The sequence below is a fragment of the Pantherophis guttatus genome, chromosome 2 (assembly GCF_059756535.1).
Source record: "Pantherophis guttatus breed Tessera chromosome 2, ASM5975653v1, whole genome shotgun sequence".
In the NCBI taxonomy this organism is placed as follows: Eukaryota; Metazoa; Chordata; class Lepidosauria; order Squamata; family Colubridae; genus Pantherophis; species Pantherophis guttatus.
The window spans coordinates 21,479,020-21,505,273 of record NC_142064.1 but is presented as its reverse complement, the minus strand read 5'-3'; the positions used below and the strand labels follow the sequence as shown (position 1 = coordinate 21,505,273).

At 39.8% G+C, this 26,254-nt stretch overlaps 1 protein-coding gene across 1 annotated transcript in view; it reads left to right on the top strand.

The window, feature by feature from the left end:
- RANBP3L (RAN binding protein 3 like) overlaps positions 1–26,254 on the top strand; it is a 52,777-nt gene that overhangs the window by 17,119 nt on the left and 9,404 nt on the right. The window contains exons 2-14 of the mRNA XM_034442390.3: positions 603–658; positions 3,524–3,560; positions 4,807–4,881; positions 5,570–5,644; positions 6,602–6,673; positions 8,793–8,929; positions 9,415–9,485; positions 10,123–10,207; positions 11,726–11,819; positions 12,883–13,016; positions 15,879–15,999; positions 17,821–17,963; positions 19,870–20,056. Of these exons, the coding sequence (XP_034298281.1) occupies positions 603–658; positions 3,524–3,560; positions 4,807–4,881; positions 5,570–5,644; positions 6,602–6,673; positions 8,793–8,929; positions 9,415–9,485; positions 10,123–10,207; positions 11,726–11,819; positions 12,883–13,016; positions 15,879–15,999; positions 17,821–17,963; positions 19,870–20,056 (1,287 nt within the window). The remainder of the gene's footprint in view (positions 1–602; positions 659–3,523; positions 3,561–4,806; positions 4,882–5,569; positions 5,645–6,601; positions 6,674–8,792; positions 8,930–9,414; positions 9,486–10,122; positions 10,208–11,725; positions 11,820–12,882; positions 13,017–15,878; positions 16,000–17,820; positions 17,964–19,869; positions 20,057–26,254) is intronic.

Sequence of the window (26,254 nt, the reverse complement as noted above, 5' to 3'; positions counted from 1 at the left end):
ATATAGAAACTACACGTAATAATAAAAATTAATTGTATCTAATTACAGTCTGTCTGTGGAACACACCGGCAGTCTGAATCCAGGAGCAGCAATAACTATGTTCTCGGGTTCTAAAGCATAGTGGGATTCTGTTTCCATATTTTCTCAAGTTAGAAGTCTGTAGCTGAATCACATAGGCATTTTTGTACACAAATTCTACATTTTCAATAAGTGTAGTGGTGGGGCAGTGGTTAGATTGCAGTATTGCAGGCTAATTCTGCTGACTGCCAGGGGATTGATCCTCACCGATTTAATGTTGCCTCAGCCTTCCATCCTTCCGAGGTTGGTAAAATGAAGAGCCAGATTGTTAGGGGCAATATGCTGACTCTGTAAACCGCTTGGAGAGGGCTGTAAAGCACCATGAAGCGGTATATAAGTCTAAGTGCTATTGCTATATCTGTGTCCCTAAATAGAAAAGGTGACTCTTGCAGATTTGAAGACAATGTGATTTTGAAGACCAAATAATTGCATTTTCAAGAGAAGAGAGAGAGAAAAAATAGAAATCTGCAGACAACAAACTGGTCTACATGATTTCATGTTGGGATTTTCTGTTCTACTTCCAGATAGTTCAGTGATTGCGCAGCCCATGTTTGTCTTCAAGAAGGAACGACCGTGCAAGGTAAGACCTGAAAGTCGTCCCGTCCTTCTGGCATTTGTTTAAGATAATTTACTCGGCGTACGTGGATCCACATGGTGGGTGAAGTGGGATTGCCAGTTTATTTGAATGTCTGTGTCAACCTCAACTTGGAATTGTGCTGATTTCAACTGTTGTCGCTTCTCAGTTGCCACACAGACTGGGGGGGGGAGGGGAAGGGGAGGGGAGGGGAATGCCAGTTCCAGACAGCAGACAACAAGAATCCGGTTCTGTGGGAACCAAGGTCGTTCAGCCATCTGGGTGACACAAACTAATGAGGGGAGGGGAATTTGATTCTTTATGTGAAAACCATGGGGATTAATTAGAGTTGGTTTTGCTTTGATTCATGCTGATATGAGGTATCCAATAAAGTTTAGTACAAAGAGACTGGAAAGTTTCATGTTTGCTTGCTTGGTTGGGTTCATCAGTCGGGAGCTTGACAGTCTACATAGAAACAGTATCTTCACAAAGAGAAATACTAATTGACATAGACCCCTTTTTATCTTTGTGAATCAACTGCACACATACAAAATATTTATGATAGTGTGATTGGGAAAACATGGATTAATGTGATGTCCTATTTAGGTACATCAGAGGTGGGTTTCAACAGGTTCTGAACTGTTCTGGAGAACTGGTAGCGGAAATTTTGAGTAGTTTGGAGACCTGGTAGTAAAAATTCTGACTGGCCCTGCCCCCATCTATTCTCTGCCTCCCGAGTCCCAGCTGATCAAGAGGAAATGGGGATTTTGCAGTAACTTTGCCCTGGATTGGGGAGGGAATGGAGATTTTACAGTATCCTTCCCCTGGATTGGGGAGGGAATGGAGATTTTACAGTATCTTTCCCCTGCCACGCCCACCAAGCCATGCCCACCAAGCCATGCCTCGCCCACCTAGCCACACCCACAGAACCGGTAGTAAAAAAAAATTTTTTTTGAATTTTTTTTGAATTTTTAAACAAAACAAAACATAAAACAACCATCATCCATTACAATTACAAAAATTGTAATTTGTAAGCGATGTATCGATCGGTTATAATTCTGTTGTGCTTAATCCCATATTCAAAATTTACAGGTTATTCAGTTTCTCTTATTTAACAATTTATTATATCCCTTTATACTATTATTCTCATTTAACAATTATTTAACAATGGCTTGTCTCCCGTAAAAAACCGCTTCATCTATTTTATTATTACATTTATTTCATATTTCATATTTCATTTCCATGCTTTATTATCTAGCCATTCGGTAGTAAAAAAATTTGAAACCCACCACTGAGGTACATGTTTGTACGTACATACATCCCCCCACCCAATGTTATTCTGCATATAAGCATGAAGGTGCCATCAGGTTTGATTGCTCTTTCTCCTTTAATTGAATTCAGAATAATATCTGAATTGAGCTCCTTCCAGTTCACATCACACTAACTCAGGCATCCCATAGTGCAGCCAGAAAAAGTGTTTTCACTGAATGCCTAGTATGAATGGAAAACACATATTCATTATTTCCATTATGTAAAGTAACAATAAGATTAATGAAATTTGTTGTGTGTATGGTGAACTGTTGTTCTTTTTTGGCTCAAGAGGAGAAGATACGGTTCCATCCAAAAAAGGTGGAATTATCTTCCGCAGGAGGTACCGTCCAGATGTGTAGGAATTCAACTTTCAGCCTAGCCTTACTAACTAGGAATTAGGGGAGCTGAAGCCTATATAGCAGGGGTGAAATGCTTCCGGTTCAGACCGGATCGCCCGATCCGGTAGCAATGGCGGCAGGTGGATCAGAGAACCAGTAGCAAAAATCCTTGCCCCCCCCCACGCCCAGCTGAGCTTTTTTTTTTTTTTTACTTTTAAAAGCATTTTTTCTACAACCACTTTGGCCGAAAAAATGCTTTTTTCGTTAAAAAAAGTAAAAAAGTAAAAAAAAAAGCCTCTGATGATCGTGTGGCTCAGCTGGGATCGTCAGAGACTTTTAAAAGCATTTTTTCTACAACCTCTTCGGCCGAAGAGGTTGTAGAAAAAAATGCTTTTAAAAGGAAAAAAAAAAGTTGGCCATGCCTACCCAGTCACATTACCCCCACCACCAAGCCACGCCCACAGAACCGGAAGTAACAAATTTTACATTTCACCACTGCTATATAGCAATAGCAATAGCACTTAGACTTATATACTGCTTTACAGTGCTTTACAGCCCTCTCTAAGTGGTTTACAGAGTCAGCATATTTCCCCCAACAATTTGGGTCTTCATTTTACTCCCCTCGGAAGGATGAGTCAACTTTGAGCTTGGTGAGATTTGAACTGCCAAATTGCAGGCAGCCGGCTGTCAACAGACGTAGCCTGCAGTACTGCACTCTAACCACTGAACCACCGTGGCTCATATATCTAAGGAACAAGGGAATCTGGCATAATCTCCAGTGTACTTTCAAAGACTTTGATTGATATGGACAGTCACGTAGAATATAAACATTCAACAATCACACTGTGCAAAGTCTCAATGATGGCTTGGCTTCAAGACTACCAAGTGTTGTTCAAAGACTATTACTTCATGGAAAAGCAGGAAGAAAAAGCTATGGATTTGAGCCACTAAAAAAGGCACGTGCAACTTTATGCTGACCGCCAAAAACTAATTCCTTTCTTTGGCTTCACTCTTTTTTTTGCAATACTTAGACTTACATAAACAAATTGTTTCTTGCCTAGGAAACTGGTTTAGTTGTACTGGGTCAAGAGATCAGTGACAGCCTTGGCAAAAAGAACTTGACAGTCTGAATGTCCATCCTATCTATTTAAAAAAAAAGAAAAAAAAACTTGACATCTACAGCTTTTCATTTAAGGTTTAACCAATCTTTCTTTTTGTTTAGAGGCCTGCGGAAGATCCATTGCACAAGACTGAAAACGGTAATCAGGCTTTCTGTTCAGAAATCGTTCTAGTCAAACTTGTGGAAAGGGTTGGTTCAGTGGTGAAATTCAATATTTTTTACTACTGGTTCTGTGGGTGTGGCTTGGTGGGCGTGGCTTGGTGGGCGTGGCTTGGTGGGCGTGGCAGGGGAAGGATACTGTAACATCTCCATTCCCACCCCACTCCAGGAGAAGGATATTGCAAAATCCCAATTCCCTCCCACCTCCTGGGGGAAGGATATTGCAAAATCTGCATTCCCACCCTACTCTGGGACCAGCCAGAGGTAGTATTTTCCGGTTCTCCGAACTACCCAAAATTTCCACTACCGGTTCTCCAGAACCTGCTGGATTTCACCCCTGGGTTGGTTAGAACATTAGAACTGGGCCTCAGACTCCAAATACAGGTAGACTCCATCTTACAACCATTCATTTAGTGACCCTTCAAAGTTACAACAGTACTGAAAAAAACAACTTACAACCAGTCCTCACACCCCATGGATACTTCACAACCACATTGGGACCAAAATTGCTAAGCAAGGCGGTGAGTCATGCTTGATTTTATGACCTTTTTTGCCATAGAGGTCAAGTAAATCAGTGTTGCGGTTAAGCAAATCATGCAGTTGTTAAGTGAATCCAGCTTTCCCATTGATTTTATTTGTCGGAAGCCATTTGGGAAGGTCACAAATGGCAATCACATGATCCATGAGGTGCTGCAACCATCGTACATACATGCCAGTTGCCAAGTGTCTGAATTTTGATCACATGACCATGGGCACGCTGCCATGGTCATAAGTTGGAAGGATCAGTTGTAAGTCATTTTTTTTTCAGTGTCGTAATTTCAAACAGTCTCTAAACGAATGGTTGTAAGTTGAGGACTACCTGTATATTACAGGGATTGGCTGGAGTTTTTTACGATTATCATGTGTTCGTATCATTCATTAATTTTTATTACAGTCATAGACTAGAACAAAGAAAAACCCTCAATAAATATACAATTAAAAATTCTAGAATAAAATAATAAATAACAGATAAAATCCAGTCTGTCAATTATACATAGTCTAACTATACTAAAATCACAATCCATAAACTGTGTGGCCCATAGTCAGTTTATTACGAAAAGGGAAAGAAATAAGCAGTGCAAAGGATTTGCCACATTTGTTATATAAAATAGTTGTGGTGGGTTTGACATGTGTTTCCGACTAAGCCCCTGTGCTGCTTATCATGTGTTCTGTTTTTCTGCCTTTAGTTCCCTGTGGACCCAGAAAACGTGCAAGAGCTTCATATTTTTCTTTTCAGCCCTCTGAGTCAGAGTCCTATAGAGGTAAGGCTTCTCTCTTAACCGTTTGTTTTATATCCATTTACACTGGCAAGTACAGCTTTCCAAAATGTAGTTTGAAATGTTACTTCCTGGACTTAAGCGCTGAATATCATGCTTCTAATTTTTAACCATTTCAAATAAATGACAGCAGAATGACAGTGAGGGGAAATTATATGTATAACAAAATACCAAAACCCCTCTTTAGAATAGAATAGAATAGAATAGAATAGAATAGAATAGAATAGAATAGAATAGAATAGAATAGAATAGAATAGAATAGAATAGAATTCTTTATTGGTCAAGTGTAATTGGACACACAAGGAATTTGTTTTGGTGCATACTCTATCGGAGTACATAAAAGAAAAGATACATTTGTTAAGAATCATAAGGTACAACACTTAATGATAGTCATAGGGAAACAGTCAATATAAATCTTAAGGATACCAGCAACAAGGTTACAGTCATACAGTCATAAGTGGGAGGAAATGATAGGAACGATGACAAGATTAATAGTAATGCAGACCTAGTAACTAGTTTGACAGTGTTGTTGGATTGTTGTTGGATTGTTGTTGGTTAGCAAAAATAAGTACCACTATAACTACATCAGCATTCAACTATAAATATCTGTGTTAAGATTATGAAATGTAAAATGCTACTGGGGGGAAAAAACACTTAATACTTACATTTCCAGAAACTGTATGTTCCAAGAAACAAGCAAGAACATCATCCTTTATCATCATTCCAACATTTCCACCTTCTCAGCCAGGTAAGTTAAAAGTTGATCTAGAAAGTGAATACATAAAATTGATATGGGAACATATATGTTCTTTCTTCCTTTTTTCTTTATTTTCTTTCCATCCCCCCCCTCTCTCATTGCATTTTTCAAATTAGGCCCATTCAAATTAATTTCATTCTTCTGCCACTTTATTGTTCTGACAGAAAAAGGCATATCAGTACTAGACTCCTGCTAAAATAAATTAAATTATTATATCACAAATCCTCTCTGGCTGGCTCCAGCTTCCTTTTCCTCGATTATCCCCATCAGCCTGCTGGCTCAAAAAATATCTTTTGCAAAGGGCTAGTCTGTATCTTCAGGCTGGTCCCTTCAGTCAATTATCTCTGTAAGAGAGGTTTGATGAGTTTAAATGGACTGAATACTATTCTTGCAGCAACAACAACAAAAATCATTAAAAGTGAAATGATTTTGAAATGTTTGTAAGAGAGGAGTAAAATATTCTATGTTGATTTTTAGATGAAATTTTGAAGAAATACTGACTTAATTTGGGTCTTTGAAGTAAGGAACATATATGAAATACTGATTGCTAAAATGATAAATGAATATTATAAAAAGCTGTTTAGATTTGGAATTTAAGATTTAGGGTGATATATAATAGAATGTTAAATGTTAGAACAAAATGTTAGATTGAATGATAAAAATTGGGTTTAGATCTGTTTTTTCTTTTTCTTCTTTTTACCTTTTTTTCTTTCCTTTTTAAGATGTTAATGGATGAAATTTGAAATCTATACTTATTTTATACCGGACCAAACTTTTGCTCTAAAAAGATATGTTTTTATGTTTTATGTTTAAAAATGAATAAAAAATTAAAAAAAAAAAACCATTAAAAGTCTTGGAAAAACTTGAGAAGATGCTAGGTATAATATAACATATGGCGGGGGAGAACACAAATTTTGTTGAATATTTTGGAAAACGTTTGCTTTACAGTAAAGAAGAACAATGTATTCATGACTTCGGGCCTATCAGAAGATTGTATTGATGTGAAAGCAACAGAACAAGGTAGGGAGAATTATTTAAATATAACAATCTTATCCCTATTTGGTGTGTAAAAGCTGGTAGAGAAGGAAATAGAAAAGGTAAAAGATTGAGGAAAATTGGCAAAGCATAGATATCGATCAGTGACTGACACAGCTCTTTTCATCAAGTAGTGTGGTACTATTGTGCTGTACTGAACACTGTATCTCTTTTGTATGAGTTTGACCTTATAGGTTAGTCCTCAACTTACGACAACAGTCATTTAATAACTGTTCATAGTTATGGTGTAGCCCAAAAAAGGGGATTTACAACCCAGATTTGAAATTCCAAAATCCCCTCCGAAGCAGTCATGCAGTTTAAATGCTTTGGCAATTGGCCTACATTATAGCCATTGGTAGAGCCTAGGGGTGGGTTCTACTTACCTTTACTACTGATTTGCAATGGGACCATGTGTGCGCTTCGATCGCACGCATGCACGCTTCTGTGCATGCGCAGAAGCTTCTGCACATACACAGATAGTCAATTATGACGTCCAGGTGGGCGGGCGGAGCCTCCCACCGCTTTTACTACCGGTTCTAAAGAACCGGTAGAGCCCCATAGTCACATGACGTTTTTGCCACACGCTGGGGTTTACCTCTGCCTCATAATCTGCCTATCAGCCCTGGAGCCATTTTCTCCTGACATCTCCAGGGCTGCCACAGCGGAGGCCAATCGAGCTGTGGGAACAGGAGGGGGGAGGTAGAGATAGCGAGGGGATTGTAACCAAAACAAAATCCTTTCCTCTGAGAACCAAGGATGTTCCCACCAGGTGCCAGGAGGCGGGATGCGAGACCAGATGAACTTGGGACTGTGACCTGTTTGGACCATGGGATGGAATGCATGGACAGGGGAAGGAAAAATATACTTTTAATTAAGGGGGAAACCCGATAGGGGTTTCCCCAGATGTGCCAATAGGACATGCCTAATAAATCTACACTTTGAGGAATATGCCTGCCTCGGAGTTTTGATTCTGTTGGGGGTGTTAATTGGAACCCTGACACTGTCCCATAGCCAACAACGGATTCCCTTACAATTGTGGCATTACAACTTCCACAAAAAAGATCATAGAATCAGATATGGCCAAATGTTGGCCTGCTTTACTACCCATCACCAGTGGTGATATTCAGCTGGTTCAGACTGGTTCGGGCAAACCGGTAGTGGCAACCTGCAGGTGAGCCTGGGGCCGCCCATCTGCCCCGGCACTTTGCTGTCCTATTTAGCCACATTTTATAAGCCACATGCACGCATGCAAGCTGCGCGTGAGAGAAAAGCGCATGCGTGGAAGGTTGGACGTGTGTGTGGAAGGCGTGCACGCAAGCGCTCACATTTTCGGTACATGGCAAACTGTTGGTAAAATTATGTAAAACCCACCTCTGCGCACCACGACTTATGACCAAAATTGTGGCTTCAATTACAGTCATAGGCCTACTGCACAACACATGTATAAAAGGTTTGAGATGCAATGATTTATCAGAAGGAACATTTTGTTGCTATGGTGAATGCTGCTGTCAGTCACTCTTCCTATAGAGGAACAACCAGCTCTTCATTTGTCATAAGCCATCAGAAGAAAGGGATGTACAGTAAGGTTTCAACCTTGTGATTGTTCTGGGTATGATTTCAATTTTAGAGCTTTCCGTTGTTGGCTTTCTATTCCAATTATAGCTTTTCGGATATCTGTCATAAAACTAGCTTATCAAGAACTGTGTCCTTGCGTGCGAGCCTTATAGACTGTATGGCAGGCAGACGATTCTGATACACGATGCATGAAAGTTCAGTGCTTAAACATCCATGTGGACGTGAGTCATAAGACTTGATTTAAGCAGGTATATCACTTCTATCCTACATATCTATATCTTCAAAGATGAAAGATTTAAAATGGTGCACGGAAAATGAGAACCGTGAAATATTTGCTAAACCTGAGGGAAATCTAGCTGCCATGGTCCCTGAGGAAGAATAATAATAGAGATATCCAGGCGCTATAGCAATCACAAAATTCTATTTTTTCACTTGGAAGAGCAACTTTTAAGAAACCCAAATATAAGAAGATTGTCATCAGGAAAGAATAGCATGAATTAAATTTCTTTTTTATATTTTATTTTTCAAGATCTTCCAGCGAGCAACAGACGAAGAGAGGTTTTAAGGCCTGCCAGACTGCAGCCGCCACAGGTGACTACATATAGAATAGAAAAAAAGAAAACTGGTGAAAATCTTCTCGAGGAGAATCATGAAACAGACAATCAGGTAAAATATAATGCACCATCAAGAGTACGTGTTCTTATTGTTGCAGCCATGAAGTTCAGTTCATGTGAGAAAGCTTTGAAATATTCCAAAGATGCTTTGAAACAAGCAGCTGGACTTGGTTTTTTTCCCCTTGAAAAAGTTTTGTTCTCATCCAAGAACTAAAGAAGCTTCTTGGATGAGAAGCAAAACATTTTCAAGGGGAAAAAAAACAAGGAAGTCCAGCTGCCTGTTGAAAAGCCCCTTTGGGATGTTTCAAAGCCTTCGTTAGGCAAATGTGTTAGCCAAATCCAACAAAATTGTTTTTTCTGTTTTTTGGGAGAAATAGTTCCTGTGAAAAGGACAAATTTGGGAACTTAACAATACAGGTTTCTTACTTCTGGAAGCTAATGTTGTAGTGGGTAAAATAAAACAGACGGGGAGGTTATCACAGTCTGTGTGTTTTAGAGTGCACGTGAAAGAAATTTGATTTAATGAATTATTTTTAGATGTCTGAAGATGCCTATATCTCCCAAAAGCTTCCTCACCCATTACAGATTTCAAGCTCTAGCACAACGCAGTAAGTTAATTGAAATCTATTTAAATGATGATGATTGAAAGAAAGAAATATTCAGTCATTTGGTCAACCTTTTCAATTATTTTGAATTATAATTTGGGGTTGCCGCTTTACAACCTGGAAAAGTGGGGCGTACTTTCAGATTTTGAAGTAGAGACAAGGAAATTTGAGAAGGATGCCACCATAAAGAACAAAGGTCAAGTCTTGGATAGTTAATAGAATTATTATAGAGAGAATTTTACGAGCTTTTTTCATGAGGGAGGGAGGGAGGGAGGGAGGGAGGAAGGAAGGAAGGAAGGAAGGAAGGAAGGAAGGAAGGAAGGAAGGAAGGAAAGCTCTTTTCAAAGTTAGGTCATAATAGTAACAAGGTAAAGGTTAGAATAAACTGGTCTTACTATAAATCAGTATGGTAGCTCAGGGTTACAAAATAGAATGTGCAGGTTGAAATGGGGTCAAAAATAACCCCGGGAGGAACAGTGGCTGATGTCTGACTGTCTATTTGTCTATCTGAGCCTCTCATCTATCATCACTGTTCATAATATTTTATAAGCCATTTAGAGCCTTGTTTGGTTTAGAGCAATGTACATATTTTTGTAATTAAGTAAGTAAACAAATACATATTCCTTTTTTTTTATTCAAGCAATCGATTAACCAAAGACAGAACTGTCTCAGAAAGTGAGCATTCTAATTTTGTATTTGGAGAAAATATAGTAGAAAGAGTTTTGGTAAGTATTAATGAATGCTTTAATACCAATGAATTTATTAATGAATTTAAGTTTGAAGGGTATAGTCATTTGCATTTCCCATTGTTAAATTCAAATCTAGATAATCAGGAAATAACAGTTAAAGAGAGATTTTTCTCAGTCCAGTCATTTCAGACATATATTTCATAATATTTGCAATACTCTTAATGACAATAAATTATCAGTTTGAAACTGACTGCTTATGAGTTTGGCTCTTTCCTAGGCTACAAAAAATCATTTTATTTTAGTATACTATCTAAACAGCATTTGACCCAATAATAAAATTTATATTTATTTCAAAAATTTCTGAATAATCATTTCGGCTGCACCAATCAGCAGGTAATAGCCCAATCCCACCTTATATATTTCACCTGCTATTTTCTTTACATCTGTTGCTATTAAACAAATCATATCTTCAACATTGTTTGGAGTTGAAATGTTCTGTGGCTGATTGCAAGATCCCCAAGAGTGGGAATCTCACCTGGGCAATCCTTAGTGATACCAATAGAAGAGAATATTTGTAGCTCAGGGTTGAAATTAGGGGTCCTTGGTGCTCTCTAAACTTGGTTGTTTTCTCGCAGACATTTCATTACCCAAACTAGGTAACATTATCATTGTACAATGCAGTGATGATCTTATCCAGTTTTGGTAATGAAATATCTGAGAAAAACAAAGGGATGGAAAGGGGCATAGGACACTTCCTTAACTTTTTATCTACACTCTATTGCCCCCTTGTGGTCAGTAGATCCCATTAGGCGCTGAAAAGTCAGTCCAATTCAATTAGTGTTTCCAACAAACAGATCTGCAGGAAATGGGAATGACACACCATTCAGTGTGGGCCAGTGGGTGGGTGGGGCTACATTCAGTGCATAAGACGCACCCAAATTTTCACCCCCTTTTAGGGGGGAAAAGTGTGTCTTCTACTCCGAAAAATACAGTATATTTTATTCTAATAAATAATAAATTTAGAGTCAAAGGGCACCACAATCTATTTACTGTGGATAAAATCTGGATCAAATTTAATTTTTGAAAGAAAATTTCCACTTGACTTATATAAAATAGCAAGATATTTGTAAAAATAAAATCACATTAATTTGCTTTATTAAAGACAGGATAGGAATGTACCCATTTCTCACTATTGTATGAGAAATCATGGGACTGCCACTTACTGCCTTAGTTCATGCAACAGACTGAATTTTAAGAACAGGTTAAACAAACCGCAGTCATGTATTCACATAACCTGCTGTTCCAAAACAAATAAATTATATTATAGACTAATAATGATGTCCTCCTGCACATTATTTAACACAATGTCTGAGTTCTCTCACATACTGAACCACAGATTACCTAATGCTATTTTAGCCGAGCCGAGCTTAGCCTCTGCCACTGTGTACATTTACAATGCCTTTCACATGTTTAAAAGTCCGCTCACAGTATTTTTGTTATCTTTCCAGACCTAATTCTATTAATTCAAATCAGATTTTTCTCCAATTTTTCTAGAAACCTGAGAAATCCCCAGAATTGCAGTCCAAGGATATCAGTGAAAAGGAGCTCATCTGTGCCCCAGATTTCCATACCATTCCCCCATGGGCAAGTAGGTGTTGTTTCTTCCAATTTTACGTGGGAGAAGACCCGAATAACCAAAGACCTACATACAAACACCCGCGAAAACCTGATATAGCCAGGTTTTACCTACGTAAACTTAGTTGTTCTACAGCCCTAGGTTCTGTGAAATCTCATTCACAAGTTTCTGGGCCTTTTTTCTGCTGACAAACTGCAACTCTGTGTTGCTCTCTGGGAGACTCAGATAGCTATTTCTGCCTCTTAAGGCGTCTTCGGTGAGCCACACCCACTTCTCAGATATCCTTCCTGTAAAGGTACAATGGCTAGAAAGAATATGCAATTCTTTCTAGCCATTCTAGTTCAATGAAATCACAATCCAGTAGTTTCTAGGCTTTTTTTTTTTTCCTTTAGGCAACCAGCAAGCACCCTGCTGCCCATTGGGAGACCAAGGACAGGGTGCTTGCTGGCTGCCTGAAGAAAAATTTGGATTGCGATTTCACTGAATTAGGGCTGCATAAAAATCTTGGTTTACGTAGGAAGAACCTGGCTAAAGAGAAATACACATAAAGGCCTACGAAAATAAAACAAACAAACACACACACACACACACACACACACACACACACAAACACTGTATATCAGGGGTGAAATTCAATTGGTTCTTTCCGGATCGTGCAATACGGTAGGGCCAATTGTGCGAAGCTCCGCCCACCAGTGCAGACGTCATATGTCTCTTTTTTGCGATGATTTTCAGCCTCTGCCCATGTGCAGAAGGCTTTATGCATGTGCAGAAGGCTTTGCACATGCACAGAAGGCTTTGCGCATGTGTGGATGCGCACACATTTGCGAACCAGTAGGGAAGGTAAGTGAATTTCACCCCTGAGAGAGAGAGAGAGAGAGAGAGACCAGTTAATCCATCCAATCTCACCAGCTTCATTGCCACAGAGGTGTCTAATTCCATGTTAATAATAGCTCATTTTGAATTGAAGTCAATTTGGAGATAATGTATTTAATATCTATAATATTCAATACTGTTGTAAGACCTTCCTCCCATAGCAATTTCATTTTCTCTTCCTTATTTTCTTGTGAAATAGCACCTCATTTTGCTAAGGGTTCAACGCTAGCAGAATCAGCTGCTGCTTACCTGTCTAGCAAAACAGCACAAAGATATTTATTGGAGGAAATAGAAATTACAACAGGAGAAGAAGAGGAACACAATGTATTGCAGGTATATCTATTTATTTATTATTTATTTATTAATTAAATTTTTATACCGCCCTCCTCCCAAAGGACTCAGGGCGGTGTACAGCCATATTAAAACCATGTATACCTATAAAATTTAAAACTACAAACACCTAATTAAAATTCATTTTCTAAGCCAGCCCAGCCTGTTGAAACAATAGAGTCTTAAGGGCACAGCGAAAGGTACGTAGGTCGGGGATCGTGCGCATCTCCGGGGACAATTCATTCCAGAGGGCAGGTGCCCCCACAGAGAAGGCTCTCCCCCTGGGTGTCGCCAGTCGACATTGTTTGACCAACGGCACCCTGAGGAGTCCTTCTCTGTGGGAGCGTATTGGCCGGTGGGAGGCTATCGTTGGCAGAAGGCGATCTCGTACATACCCAGGTCCTAAGCCATGGAGCGCTTTAAAGATGGTGACCAACACCTTGACTCGCACCCGGAAGACCACCGGGAGCCAGTGCAGCTTGTGCAGGAGAGGTGTTACAAGGGTGCGCTGTGTCGCTCCCATAATATCTCCCTCTGAACAGTTGTTGATGTACTGATTTAACACAGTAGCTTTATGGTTTTTGTAACAGATATGTCAATGGGAGTTAGGCCTGCTGCTGATTTTTTGGGAATTGAAGGCAGTTACTGAATGAGGAATATTATCTCTTTTAGTGTCAGCAATTTATTTTAGTTCATTTGGTAACCACAGGTAATCCTCAACTTATAACTACTGTAGTTGCTTATTGGTTATTCAGTTATTCACAGTTGCAACGGACTCAAAAAAAGTTATTTACATCCTGTCTTCAAACCTACAACTGCTGTACCATCCCCCTAGTGACATGATTAGATTTTGGATATTTAGCAATTGGTTTGCATTTATGACTGATTGCAGCGTCTCTCAGTCACATGATCATGTTTTATAACTCTTTTTGCCATTTTTTGGCAAAAACTGGCAAACAACACCCATTGGTTAAGCTAGATTCAGATTTATGATCATGCAATGTGCTTACTGAATTGCTTGATGACTATTTTAAGAACTGTTGTAAAAATTGAGTCCAGTCACATGGTGACTCAACTTACAACCGCAATGTCTTATGTTCAAAATCCGGGGCTCAGTTGGGTTGTAAGTTGAGAACTAACAATAGTTGGTATGCAACATATCTGTCATGTGTCCCAAAGATGCTTTTTCAAGAGGCAACTGGACTTTCTGGTTTTTCTTTGAAGACATTTTGCTTCTCATCCAAGAAGCTTCTTCAGCTCTGACTGGATGGTGGAGAATGGAAGGGCTCAATTCAAAGCTGAAGAAGCTTCTTGGATGAGAAGCGAAACGTCTTCAAAGAAAAACCAGAAAGTCCAATTGCCTCTTGAAAAAAGCACCTTTGGGACAACCATGACCTGGATGACTGAGAATCTCCATAGATGTATCTGTCATCTGTTCTTTTTCTTAAACATAGCTTCCTCAAAAGTTATTTAATTGTAACTATCAATTTTCACAGTCATCTGAATTCCAGAACAGTTTCTCAGGAAACTGTTTTTCAAACTAGTGACAAAGAAAATGGAAATACAGCCATGAACACTAAAAAGCATCAAAGCCACTCCAATTCATTTTGGGTCCTAAATTACACAAGACCAATTATATCTTCTTATTATATTTATTATATATCAATTATATCTTCTAAGGGCACGGTGGCTCAGTGGCTAAGACGCTGAGCTTGTCAATCGAAAGATTGGCAGTTCAGCGGTTCGAATCCCTAGTGCCGCGTAACAGGGTGAGCTCCCATTACTTGTCCCAGCTTCTGCCAACCTAGCAGTTCGAAAGCACGTAAAAAATGCAAGTAGAAAAATAGGGACCACCTTTGGTGGGAAGGTAACAGCGTTCTGTGCGCCTTTGGCATTTAGTGATGCCAGCCACATGACCACAGAGACATCTTTGGACAGCGCTGGCTCTTCGGCTTTGAAACAGAGATGAGCACCGCCCCCTAGAGTCGGGAACAACTAGCACATATGTGCAAGAGGAGCCTTTTCCTTTACCTAATTATATCTTCACATGTTTCTGTCTTGTACGTGTGTTGTTGTTTTAGAAAAATCAGGTGGAAATAAAAGCAATTACTTCAACGCTGGGCAAGATAATGTTCAGGAAACATATTTTCAATATCCATGTAAATCCTTTTGTAGTTGTCTAAATCATAAAACTAATCCAGTTGTCTACAAGTGCAGCAGTTAGAACTGCCCAGGTTGGAAGCTTTTGTCAAAGATCAAATGTTATGTTAACCAATTGTCTGAGTCAGCAGGAAAGGGGCTGCCCCCTCAACCTTTTGACAGTAGACAGACAGACAGAGTCACTGATTTTTACTAGACTTAGGCTGGAGATGTGCAGAAACCCTCTTAGCTGAATCTGCATATGAACTTCAATCTGGATATAATTTATCATTCAGCTAGTGATCTGCATAGTGAAATCTGCTTTTTCACACACTGGATTAGCATAATCAGTCATGCTTGCTAAGTAAACACGCTCTTAGAAAAGAAATCCTTTTTTTAAAAAAAATGAATTTTTTTTTTAATCCTGTACAGCAGGATTTTTCTAGTCTTGCCGTAAGAACAAGAAGGAGATGAGAATTTTGCAAGTTCACTAATAACCATCTTCCTCTAAGAAGAGATTATCTATTTCAATTTCTGACAAGAAATTCTATTTTCCCCTTCTTTTTAAATGTTAGTGTGCAGTATTCAGTTAAGATCATTTAGTTGTCGTTTTCTTTCTTTTAATTGATAGCAACTATAGAAATAGCCTAGAAGCCAGTTGACCATTGTTATTCAACATTTGCTATCATAGAAATAATGATAATGATGATGATTTCTCTGTCTTAGATCAACTGCAGGCTTTTTTTATTTAATAAAGCCCTATTATGCTGGACTGAAAGAGGCAGTGGCTGTTTGAGACTTAATGATACCTCCAGCAATCAGCATGGAATGCTTCAGTCAAGACTGGGTAAAAATTAATTTTGAAATTCTATATATATAAATGTAAGGCTTATATACAGTATACTGTATATATCATATATATATGATTCCTAGGAATCAATAATTCCTAGGAATCATATGGACACAACTATATAGTTTTTTTCTGGCAACAACCAATTTTGGTTTATCACTGCTATTCTTTAGGATTTGCTTTGACTTCTCAATCTATCTTACAGTTTGGTACTCTCTGGAGGTCTCCCATGTACTCATTTATAATAAACTCACTAATAAATGAGTTTATTAATAAGTAATAAACTCACTTATTAAAAGGATGTGCACATACAATCCACTTGCAACCCATTTGCAAAAACATATCACCAAGAGTAAATATTTTAATCTTTACTTAAACATTTTAGCAGGGCTTTCACATGAAAAAGATTTGACAATTAATCAAATGAGTATTAATTACTCAGTTTGTTTAGGATTCAAACCATAGTTCTGAAGACGAGTGCAAAGACTAAAAAGTCAAGATTGTCGACATCAAACAGTAGCCTTTTGGAAGTCCTAACTTGAGCATTAGGGAGCCCTTCCTTCCTAGGGAAGTTTTTAACAAGAGATTGGACAACCATTTGTCTAAAATAATATATAGGGTTTCCTGCTTGAGCCGTGGGTTGGACTAGAAGACCTCCAAAGTCCCTTCCAACTCTGTTATTCTGTCCTGTTGTTATTAGTTTTCCATCTCTTAATCCTTCTCACCATAGTTAAACCCATCTGGCTTGGATCTGGATTGTTATATTTTTCAGGTTTATTTTACAATTAAAATGGTTTGCCAAGTTTGTAGAGAATCACTGGCCAAGTCAAGAAAAAGGAGGGCAAATGAGCCAATCAACCAAATAAATAACTGTAAACCACTTAGATTTAGAAAGTGTTGTAAAGCACTATGAAGCACTATATGAGTGCAATTGCTATTGCTATGCTACTGTGATTGGTCAATGCAGTTATGTACATATACAATAGTGGCCAAAATTGTGGAAACCTTTGGGGAAATGTGTACTTTTGAGGTTTGATGGCTAATAACACCACTTTTTTTGGAGTTTCAAGATAATCATAGTCCATTGCTGGAATGGCCTGGAAATAGCCCAGACCTTAACCCAATTGAAAATCTATGGAGCCGACTAAAGAAACTTGTTAGTCAGAAGCGACCCAGCAATAAAACCCAGTTAATAGAAGCAATCATTCAATCTTGGTTTCACATTATAACAGCTGCAGAACTGAAAGACTTGGTTCACTCATGGGAAGACGTTGTAAGGCCGTAATTCATGTTAATGGTTACCCAACTAAGTATTAACTGACGGGATCATTTTTGTATATCTCGTTTTTTCTATGGTGATAATTTTTGTATATCGTTTTTTCTACGTGTTTCACTTTTCTTCTTTATACTATAACTGTTACTCTAATAGCAAATTCTTCATAAAAGTTCTTGCATTACATTCTTGATTAAATTATCTTTCCATTGATATATAATTTTATGGTACTACTCCAAAAAAAAGTTGTGTTATTAGCTAGTTTTAGAAAATACACTTTTCTCAAAAGGTTTCCACAATTTTGGCCACTACTGTATATTTTACATAAGAAAGATATATTTTCTGCAACTACTTTGGAGGCTGCTAAATCCAGATTCTTATAGAAAATCTTCTTTGTCCCTCCCTGGAAAAAAAACGGAAGCCCTTCAGCATCCCATGAGAACGATTATGGAAATTCCCAAAATTGCTAGGAAAAATCTGCTTTGGGTTTGACATGTTTCAATTTCCTCACCTACTTTTTTTGATATTGTTTCTCATGCTTGCAGTCATGCGAAATCAAGGAAGCATGAGGCTTATTCTTAACACCAAGCTGTGGACTCAGATGGTGATAGAAAGAGCAAACCGGAAGAGTGCGTGCATCACAGCAACAGATCTGGAGGATGGATCCGTCAAAGTTTTCCTAATACAGGTAAGAATACGAACCCCGTGGTTCCTAGACTCTGGGATTAAATCTGAATTGTTGGAAAATACCCAATTCAAAGGTCTGAGATATTCATTGGATGGGTGGTGGTGATGATAATGCTACTTATCAACATTGATAATGTTGATTATCAACACTGTCAAACTATTTTGATTATCAACACTGTCAAACTATATCAACCCTCAACACTGTCAAACTATTCAGTCTGCATTACTATTACTATTAATCTTCTTATTGTTTCTATCACCCATCTCCTCCCACTTATGACTGTATGACTGTAACTTGTTGCTGTATCCTTACGATTTATATTGATTGTTTCCTGGTATGATTTGATTGCTTATTTGTACCCTGTGACTATTATTAAGTGTTGTGCCCTGTGATTCTTGACAAATGTATTTTTCCTTTTATGTACACTGAGAGCATATGCACCAAAGACAAATTCCTTATGTGTCCAATCACCCTTGGCCAATAAAGAATTCTATTCTATTCTATTCTATTCTATTCTATTCTATTCTATTCTATTCTATTCTATTCTATTCTATTCTATTCTATTCTATTCTACATTGTGTGATCCTAGAAAAGGATAAGAAGTTTAAGTTTTCCATTTTAATTGATTTACACTTTGATTTTCAAGGCATTTTTTAAAAAAACTATTAGTTGAACCAGAAGATATTTCCTGAACTTTTATCAATATTCTGCAGCATTCCTTTGCACGCTATTCCAAGATATTCCTGACCTTCCTTTTTTTTGGGACAGTGAAATATTGGCAAGGAGGTACAGATGCCTTCACTTAAGAAGCAATAAGACACACAAATAAGAATATATGTAAAACCCCTTGTTGCTCAGTTTGTATATCATAAAACTGCTTTGTGGAAAACCTGAATAGTGGTAATTAGTATACAAAATACATAAATTAACAATAGAGTCTTTTCTTTAAAATAATCTCTTGGGCTAAGAGCTGGTTAACAGTACCTAAGGAATGTTTTGCTGTGTTGCTCTAAGTCAGTTTTTCTTAAAAAGTGGCCCTCTTAAGGGCCTGCAAAATCAAATTTGTTTCCCAGCCTCTGTTGAGAAGTAATACAATATTAGAATCCCATCAAACAGTTATGAGGCACAGTAGTGCAGCAAATGCATCAATTTTAATTTTTAATAGAGTCATCCATACAAACTAAAGCTCTTTTGGGGGTCTCCTCTATAATTTTTTAAAAAATTTGATCTTGTAAAGCATTACAAGTTTGCTGCTTAAAAGTCTCTGAATCACTCAGGAGTCAGTCACTTCCTCTTCTTGCTAAATCAGGAGTCAGCAACCTGTGGCTCCAGAGCCACATATGGCTCTTTGGGCCCTCTGCTGTGGCTCCCTGTCAGGTGATCCCACCATTGACTGGCCCCACCCCTCGCCCTCCCCTCCCAGTCACTCCTCGCCTGGCCTGAGAAGGTAAGGGCGACGGCAGGGGATGGAGAAGCGGCCAGGGCAGAGACCGAAAGATACAGAGAGGGGGCGGGGGCGAGAGAGAGATATAGAGAGATACAGAGAGAGAGGGAGGGAGGGTGGGAGGAGAGAGATATGTCAAAAGAATTGTGTGGTTCCCGGTGTTTTTTAACAACTGGTTCTCTGCCCTAATGACCGGCTGGATAGGCATGGCGAGTGGGGGGCGGGGGTCATGTGACTGGTGGAAGTGAGTGACATCGAGTTGGCCACGCCCACCCAGGTTTTGTGGCTCCCGGTGTTTTCTTTTCTATGGGAAATAGGCCCAAATGGCTCTTTGAGTATTTAAGGTTGCAGACCCCTGTGGGAGATGGTTCTTTTTTTGTTGTTGTTGTTGCTTGTTCACCTTTTCATTGGTGCTCTGGAATACAACACCTCATGGATCCATGCTTTCTGTCTATCACATAGGCCAGCACAAAGGACATTGAATCCCTCTATGCAGCCATCCATCACCGTCTGGTTGCTCTGAGAAACTTTACAAAGCAGGAATGTGGCGTAAATCAAGTGGAATACAAGCTAGATGTTCAGCCAATATCTTGTGACAGTGATGATGAAGAGAATGAAAAAAGATCTCCAGGGAGCAACAATAGATCAGGTAAAAAAAAAAAAAAAGCTTTCATGAGGTTGACATAAACTCTGGTTCATGCCAATTATAATTCAATATTTACTTTCCCAGAATATAACGGGCTAAGTTCACTGCAGGAAAAATTGGCAAAAATATTTCTGCTGCTGCTTAGTTCGCAAATCTGGTTGGATAATATAATGTTTAAGGAGGAGAAAGCGCATGTTTCAAAGGTTAAAAACTCACACATCTAAAACATGAGGTTCACAAGATGGCAGAGTAAAATTGGAAAAGGAATTGTTATGGGATTGTCTGCATTATTCTTAAATATAACATATAAACATACCTACAGAGAGACAGATAAACACACACACAGAGAGAGAGAGAGAGAGAGAGAGAGAGGGAGGGAGGGAGGGAGGGAGAGAGAGAGAGAGATTTACCACAAGAAAAAGACAGGCAGGAGGTGGGAAGGGAAATAACACTCCAGATTTAGTAACTGGACAGAATAGGAACTTCTTAACATTGGGCAAACCTGTTGGACTGGTTTGCTCTGGTACCTCCAAGCTGATAGGCAAACACTTGTGTTATATTGATATGAACATTCAGCACAGTAATTTGCAAATAATCTCACTATAGTTTTGAGAGAGGTTCTGACTCTTTCTCCACCTCCAGAAACAGTTAAGGGTTTACCCTTCCAATCTCCAGGGTCTTCCACAGGAGCCAGCAGCTTCATCTCTCATACCTTCTGCAGCACTAGTCCACAACTATGTGAGCATTCTCACTGCTGCCCCTACCCCCTACTCTGATCCCTCCAGCTAGTCCATAGGGAGGGTAAGGGAGCAAAGCAATGGTAGCTAGGTGGTTGCAACCATTTTGGAGTCTTTTGCATAAGAAGAAAAAGGGGAAAGTACTCTTCCTCCAACCAGTTGCTGAGCAAGGGGATGGCAACCGTACCATGTAAGAAAGGAGTGAGTAACTAGGACAGTGATGGCGAACTTTTTCGACACCGAGAGCCCAAACTGGAACATTTACTACCCACAGAATCGGTAGTAAAAAAAATTGAAACCCACCACTGGTACATGCCAATGTCTAATCAATACCGAGGGGTTAGCCTAAGTTCTCAAAAGTGGAATTCTTGCTTGAGCAACTGCTCCAGAAAAATATTGTGAAAAGAGTTGGAAGTTTTTCTCTGCAACCATGAAAGGAAACTCCCCCTTCATCCTATCTTCTGGTTCTTTAGAATTCCTGCCCAACTCCTAACCCTATTATTCAGTGTTCTATGTTGGTATGTTCCCACTATCTTCCCAATTGTCCTAGCATGGCTGACTCAGGAATTCTGGGAGTTGAAATCCACAGGTCGTAAAGTTGCCCTAGTTCTGTGATGGCGAATCTATGGCACGCGTGCTAGAGGTGGCACGCAGAGCCCTCTCTGTGGGCACATGCACTGTCATCAGCTGCTCTTATGATTTCCGGCATGTGCATGCATGCCAGCCAGCTGGTCTTCGTGGGTGCCGGAGTGCCGGAAACCCGAAGACCAGCTGGCTGGTGTACATGTGCATGCTGGCCCCCTGGTCTTCGGGTTTCCGCTGGTCTTCGCACGCACCCGAGCGCCAGAAACCCAAAGACCAAGTGGCCGGTGCACATGCTGGTCTTTGGGTTTCCGGCGCTCCAGCGCGTGCGAAGACCAGGTGGCTGGGGCCTGTGCGATCTCTGAAAACCCAAAAACCAGGTGGACAGCACACGTATGTACACCAGCCAGCTGATCTTTGGGTTTCCGGCACTCCGGCACCCACGAAGACCAGCTGGCTGGCATGCATGCACATGCCGGAAATCATAAGAGCAGCTGATGACAGTGCATGTGCCCACAGAGAGGGCTCGGCGTGCCACCTCCAGCACGCGTGCCATAGATTCGCCATCACAGAACTAGGGCAACTTTACAACCTGTGGATTTCAACTCCCAGAATTCCTGAGTCAGCCATGCTAGGACAGTTGGGAAGATAGTGGGAACATACCAACATAGAACACTGAATAATAGGGTTAGGAGTTGGGTAGGAATTCTAAAGAACCAGAAGATAGGATGGAGGGGGAGTTTCCTTTCATGGTTGCAGAGAAAAGAACTTCCAACTCTTTTCACAATATTTTTCTGGAGCAGTTGCTCAAGCAAGAATTCCACTTTTGGGAACTTAGGCTAGCCCCTCGGTATTGATTAGACATTGGCATGTACCAGTGGTGGGTTTCAAATTTTTTTACTACCGATTCTGTAGGTATGGCTTGGTGGGCGTGGCATGGCTTGGTGGGAGTGGCTTGGTGGGCATAGCAGGGGAAGGATACTGTAAAATCTCCATTCCCACCCCACTCCAGGGGAAGTTTACTGCAAAATCCCCATTTCTTCTCTATCAGCTGGGACTCGGGCGACAGAGAATAGATGGGGGCAGGGCCAGTCAGAGATGCTATCTGATCAGAACTGGTCAAATCCTGCTGAAACCCACCTCTGGCATGTACCCGTGCAAATGAAAAAGTCTCATTAAGCCTTAAAGTATCGTTGGAGTTCTCCTATCTCTAGAAATCGGATTCTTGAGCGCCTATGATAGCCACTTGCTTTAACACCCGGTTTTTGGCCTCCACTATGCACAGCTGCTGTACCTATAAACAGATATATAACAGATATATATGGCATAACATTTCCAAGGATCCCTTTGTAAAAGAAACCTGACTTGGATGTGTGCTAAACCCTGGAATTTCTTACCGTTCAATAATTGGGTTTTCTGTATAACAAAATTACTTTAAATTCTTTAAATACTCTTGGCAAAATAACTGAGATTAAATTACCAGTAATATTTAGATTGTTAATCTCTGTTAAATCAGGACTTTTCTAAGAGATTCCATAACTTCCGTATCTGCTTTTTTGCTTTCATGCACCATACTCTGAAGTTTGCTTTTTTTTTAAAAGTGCAATGTTCAGGTTAATAACTTTTTAATTACCCTGAATTTATTTTAAAGGTCATTTCTATTAGAATCCATTATGCACTTATGGTTATATCGATCTGTTCTAGGCATTGAGTATTGCCTGCTATAAATAGTTCTTACGGATAGCAAAATTGCTGACGTATAAATATAATTGACCGCTCACTGGATACTATTTAACAAAAATGGAGGAGAAAAGATTGATAGGAAATTGGATGGCTGCAAAGGGCAGAAGGAAGCCCAGAAGGTTGTACCAAGTCATCCATCACATAGGCAGAAAGGAAAACAAAACAAAAGAGGGATGAACATTATTTCATTATGTAAGATATATTATTGAATCGTTGTAATTGATGAAATTGGGTTGTGGCTTCCTGTTACCTTCAATAAATCCTTTCTATCTATAGTTCCTTAACGTCTTGTGAACTTTCCCAAGTGGGGTGAAGCCGTGGTGAAATTCAATTTTTTTTACTATTGGTTCTGTGGGTGTGGCTTGTGGGCGTGGCAGGGGAAGGATACTGCAAAATCTCCATTCCATCCTTACTCCTGGGGGAAAGATACTGCAAAATCCCCATTCCCTCCCCACTCCTGGACAAAGATACTGCAAAATCCCCATTCCTTCCCCACTCCTGGGCGAAGTTACTGCAAAATCCCCATTCTGTCCCTACTCCTGGGGGAAAAGGAGCCTTGGTGGAGCAGTGGACTAAAGCGCTGTTAAATAGCACTTAGCTGCCAGCTGCCTGCAATTATTGCAAGTTCGAATCTCACCAGGCTCAAGGTTGACTCAGCCTTCCATCCTTTCGAGGTAGGGAAAATGAGGACCCGGATTGTGGGGGCAATAAGCTGACTTTGTATAAAAAAGAACACCGCTTGCGGGGGGGCAAAAGCCCTACTAAGCAGGTATATACATAAGTATGAAGGCTATTGCTTAACGCATTGTAAGCCGCCCTGAGTCTCCGGAGAAGAGCGGCATATAAATCGAACCAATAAATCGAACCAATAAAATACTGCAAAATCCCCATTCCCTCCCCACTCCTGGGGAAAGGGTATTGCAAAATCTCCATTTCCACCCCACTCTGGGGCCAGCCAGAGGTGGCATTTGCCGGTTCTCTGAACTACTCAAAATTTCTGCTACCGGTTCTCCAGAACCTGCTGGATTTCACCCCTGGTGAAGCCTAACATTCAGAACACTTACAGGGAGAATTTATACTGTGGTTCCAATTAAACTTTGCTCCAAAATCCAGCCCTCTGTGGTGTAATACCTTCTTACAAGTGTTTATAGTGAAGGTGTCTTATGGACAATGTGACCATCAATCAAGCTATCACACTAAACCCATTGTGCAATTTAATAGCTTAAATCATGATTATGCAATGACTTTTATATGTGCACGAAGAACGAGGAAACTGAGGAAATACTTAGGTTGTGGTGCTTGAAGGAAATACTTGCAAAACCTCATATGTTGAAATGTTTCCCTGTGATATTGGCCCCAGTTTTCCTAGCAGAATGAGCATTTCCAGAAAGCAATGCAATTAAACCTTCTTCTTCCTTGTCCCAAGATCGGGGGTGGGTTCTACTTACCTTTACTACTGGTTTGCAATGAGATTGCGTGCTTGCGCGCTTCTGCTCATGTGCAGATCGACCACAATGACATCTGGGTGGGAGGGTGGAGCCTCCCACTGGTTTTACTGCCGGTTCGCAAGAACCGGACCAAACTGCGGGCAAACCACCACTGCGCAAGATGCATTAGTACTGTCTTCCCTGATCTGATACCCTGGATTTAGTGGGACCACAACAGAAAGCTTAAACAATTAGAAGAGCATCAAAAGAGCAGTGTTGAAGTACCTTGCAACAGGATGTGCATAGAATAATAGTATTGATAATAACAACACTGGCATTGACGAAATCACCACCAGTCAATTGAAAATGGTGGCTTTACTTGGAAAGAGCTTACATCTCCTGACGATGGACTGTGTGGATCAGGGGTGTCAAACTTGTGGTGCCATGTTGTTGTCACGTGACGTATCATGACTTTTCCCCCCTTCGCTAAACTGGGGGTGGGTGTGCCCAACGTGTGATGCATCCGGCCTGCGGGCCATGAGTTTGACACTCCTGCTTTAATACCATCAAACAACAGCCTATCCCAGGTCCTTGGAAAGGACTTGATAGGTGGTTAAAAAAACCAAATCCAGTCTAAACACCTGGCTGACTATGTGACTAACAACAACAATAAAATCAATATAACTATGATCAGGATGGGAAGATGATCTTTCATTTCCTAATTCTCTGACTCTCAAGTGGAGATGTAGAGAGATGTCATTTGATGGTCACTCTCTCTTCAGTTTTCTCAAATTTCTCAAAGAGCCTTGCTAGTACAGTGGTCTAAAGCACCCTGTTATTAAGACCAGCTGCCTGCAATTACTTCAGGTTGGAATCTCGCCAGGCTCAAGGTTGACTCAGCCTTCCATCCTTTCTAAGGTAGGTAAATTGAGGACCCAGTTTGTGGGGGCAATAAGCTGACTTTGTATAAATATACAAAAGGATGAAGGCTATTGCTTAGTGCATTGTAAACCGCCCTGAGTCTCCGGAGAAGGGCAGCATATAAATCAAATTTAAAAAAAAAATTCCTTCCCTCTCTTTGTCCTTCTTTGAAACTGTTCCAGACTGTTGAATCCTTAAGATATGTTGGCACCCAGAACTTGAGGTAGGATTTGACCAAAGCAGAATAAAATGTATCAATTAGTGTATTATGGTGATATAACGTAACTACATTTGCCTTGTTTGCAGCTACAATGCTGCCAACAACATTCACCTTATAATCAACTACAACTTCAGGATTTTTTTAAACAAGTACCGTTGCCAGTCCACATATCCTTCCTTCTACATGTGCATTTGATTTTTGTCTGTCAAATTTCTTTCTATTGCTCACAACCCATTTTGCAAACCTACTATGAATTTTGAATTTTATTTCTGTCTTCTAGAGCAGGGGTCTCCAACCTTGGCAACTTTAAGCCTGGAGGACTTCAACTCCCAGAATTCTGGGAGTTGAAGTCCTCCAGGCTTAAAGTTGCCAAGATTGGAGACCCCTGTTCTAGAGTATTAATTATCCCACCAATTTTGTGACATCTGCAGGTTTGATATCCATTCCCATCATGTTCTCATCCAAATAATTCCAACAAATCTTACCTCATTTGTATTTAATTTGCACCTTCATTTTACAACTGTTATATGTCAACTTATAAAAAGCTGAAGTCACTGCAAATGTCTTCCCA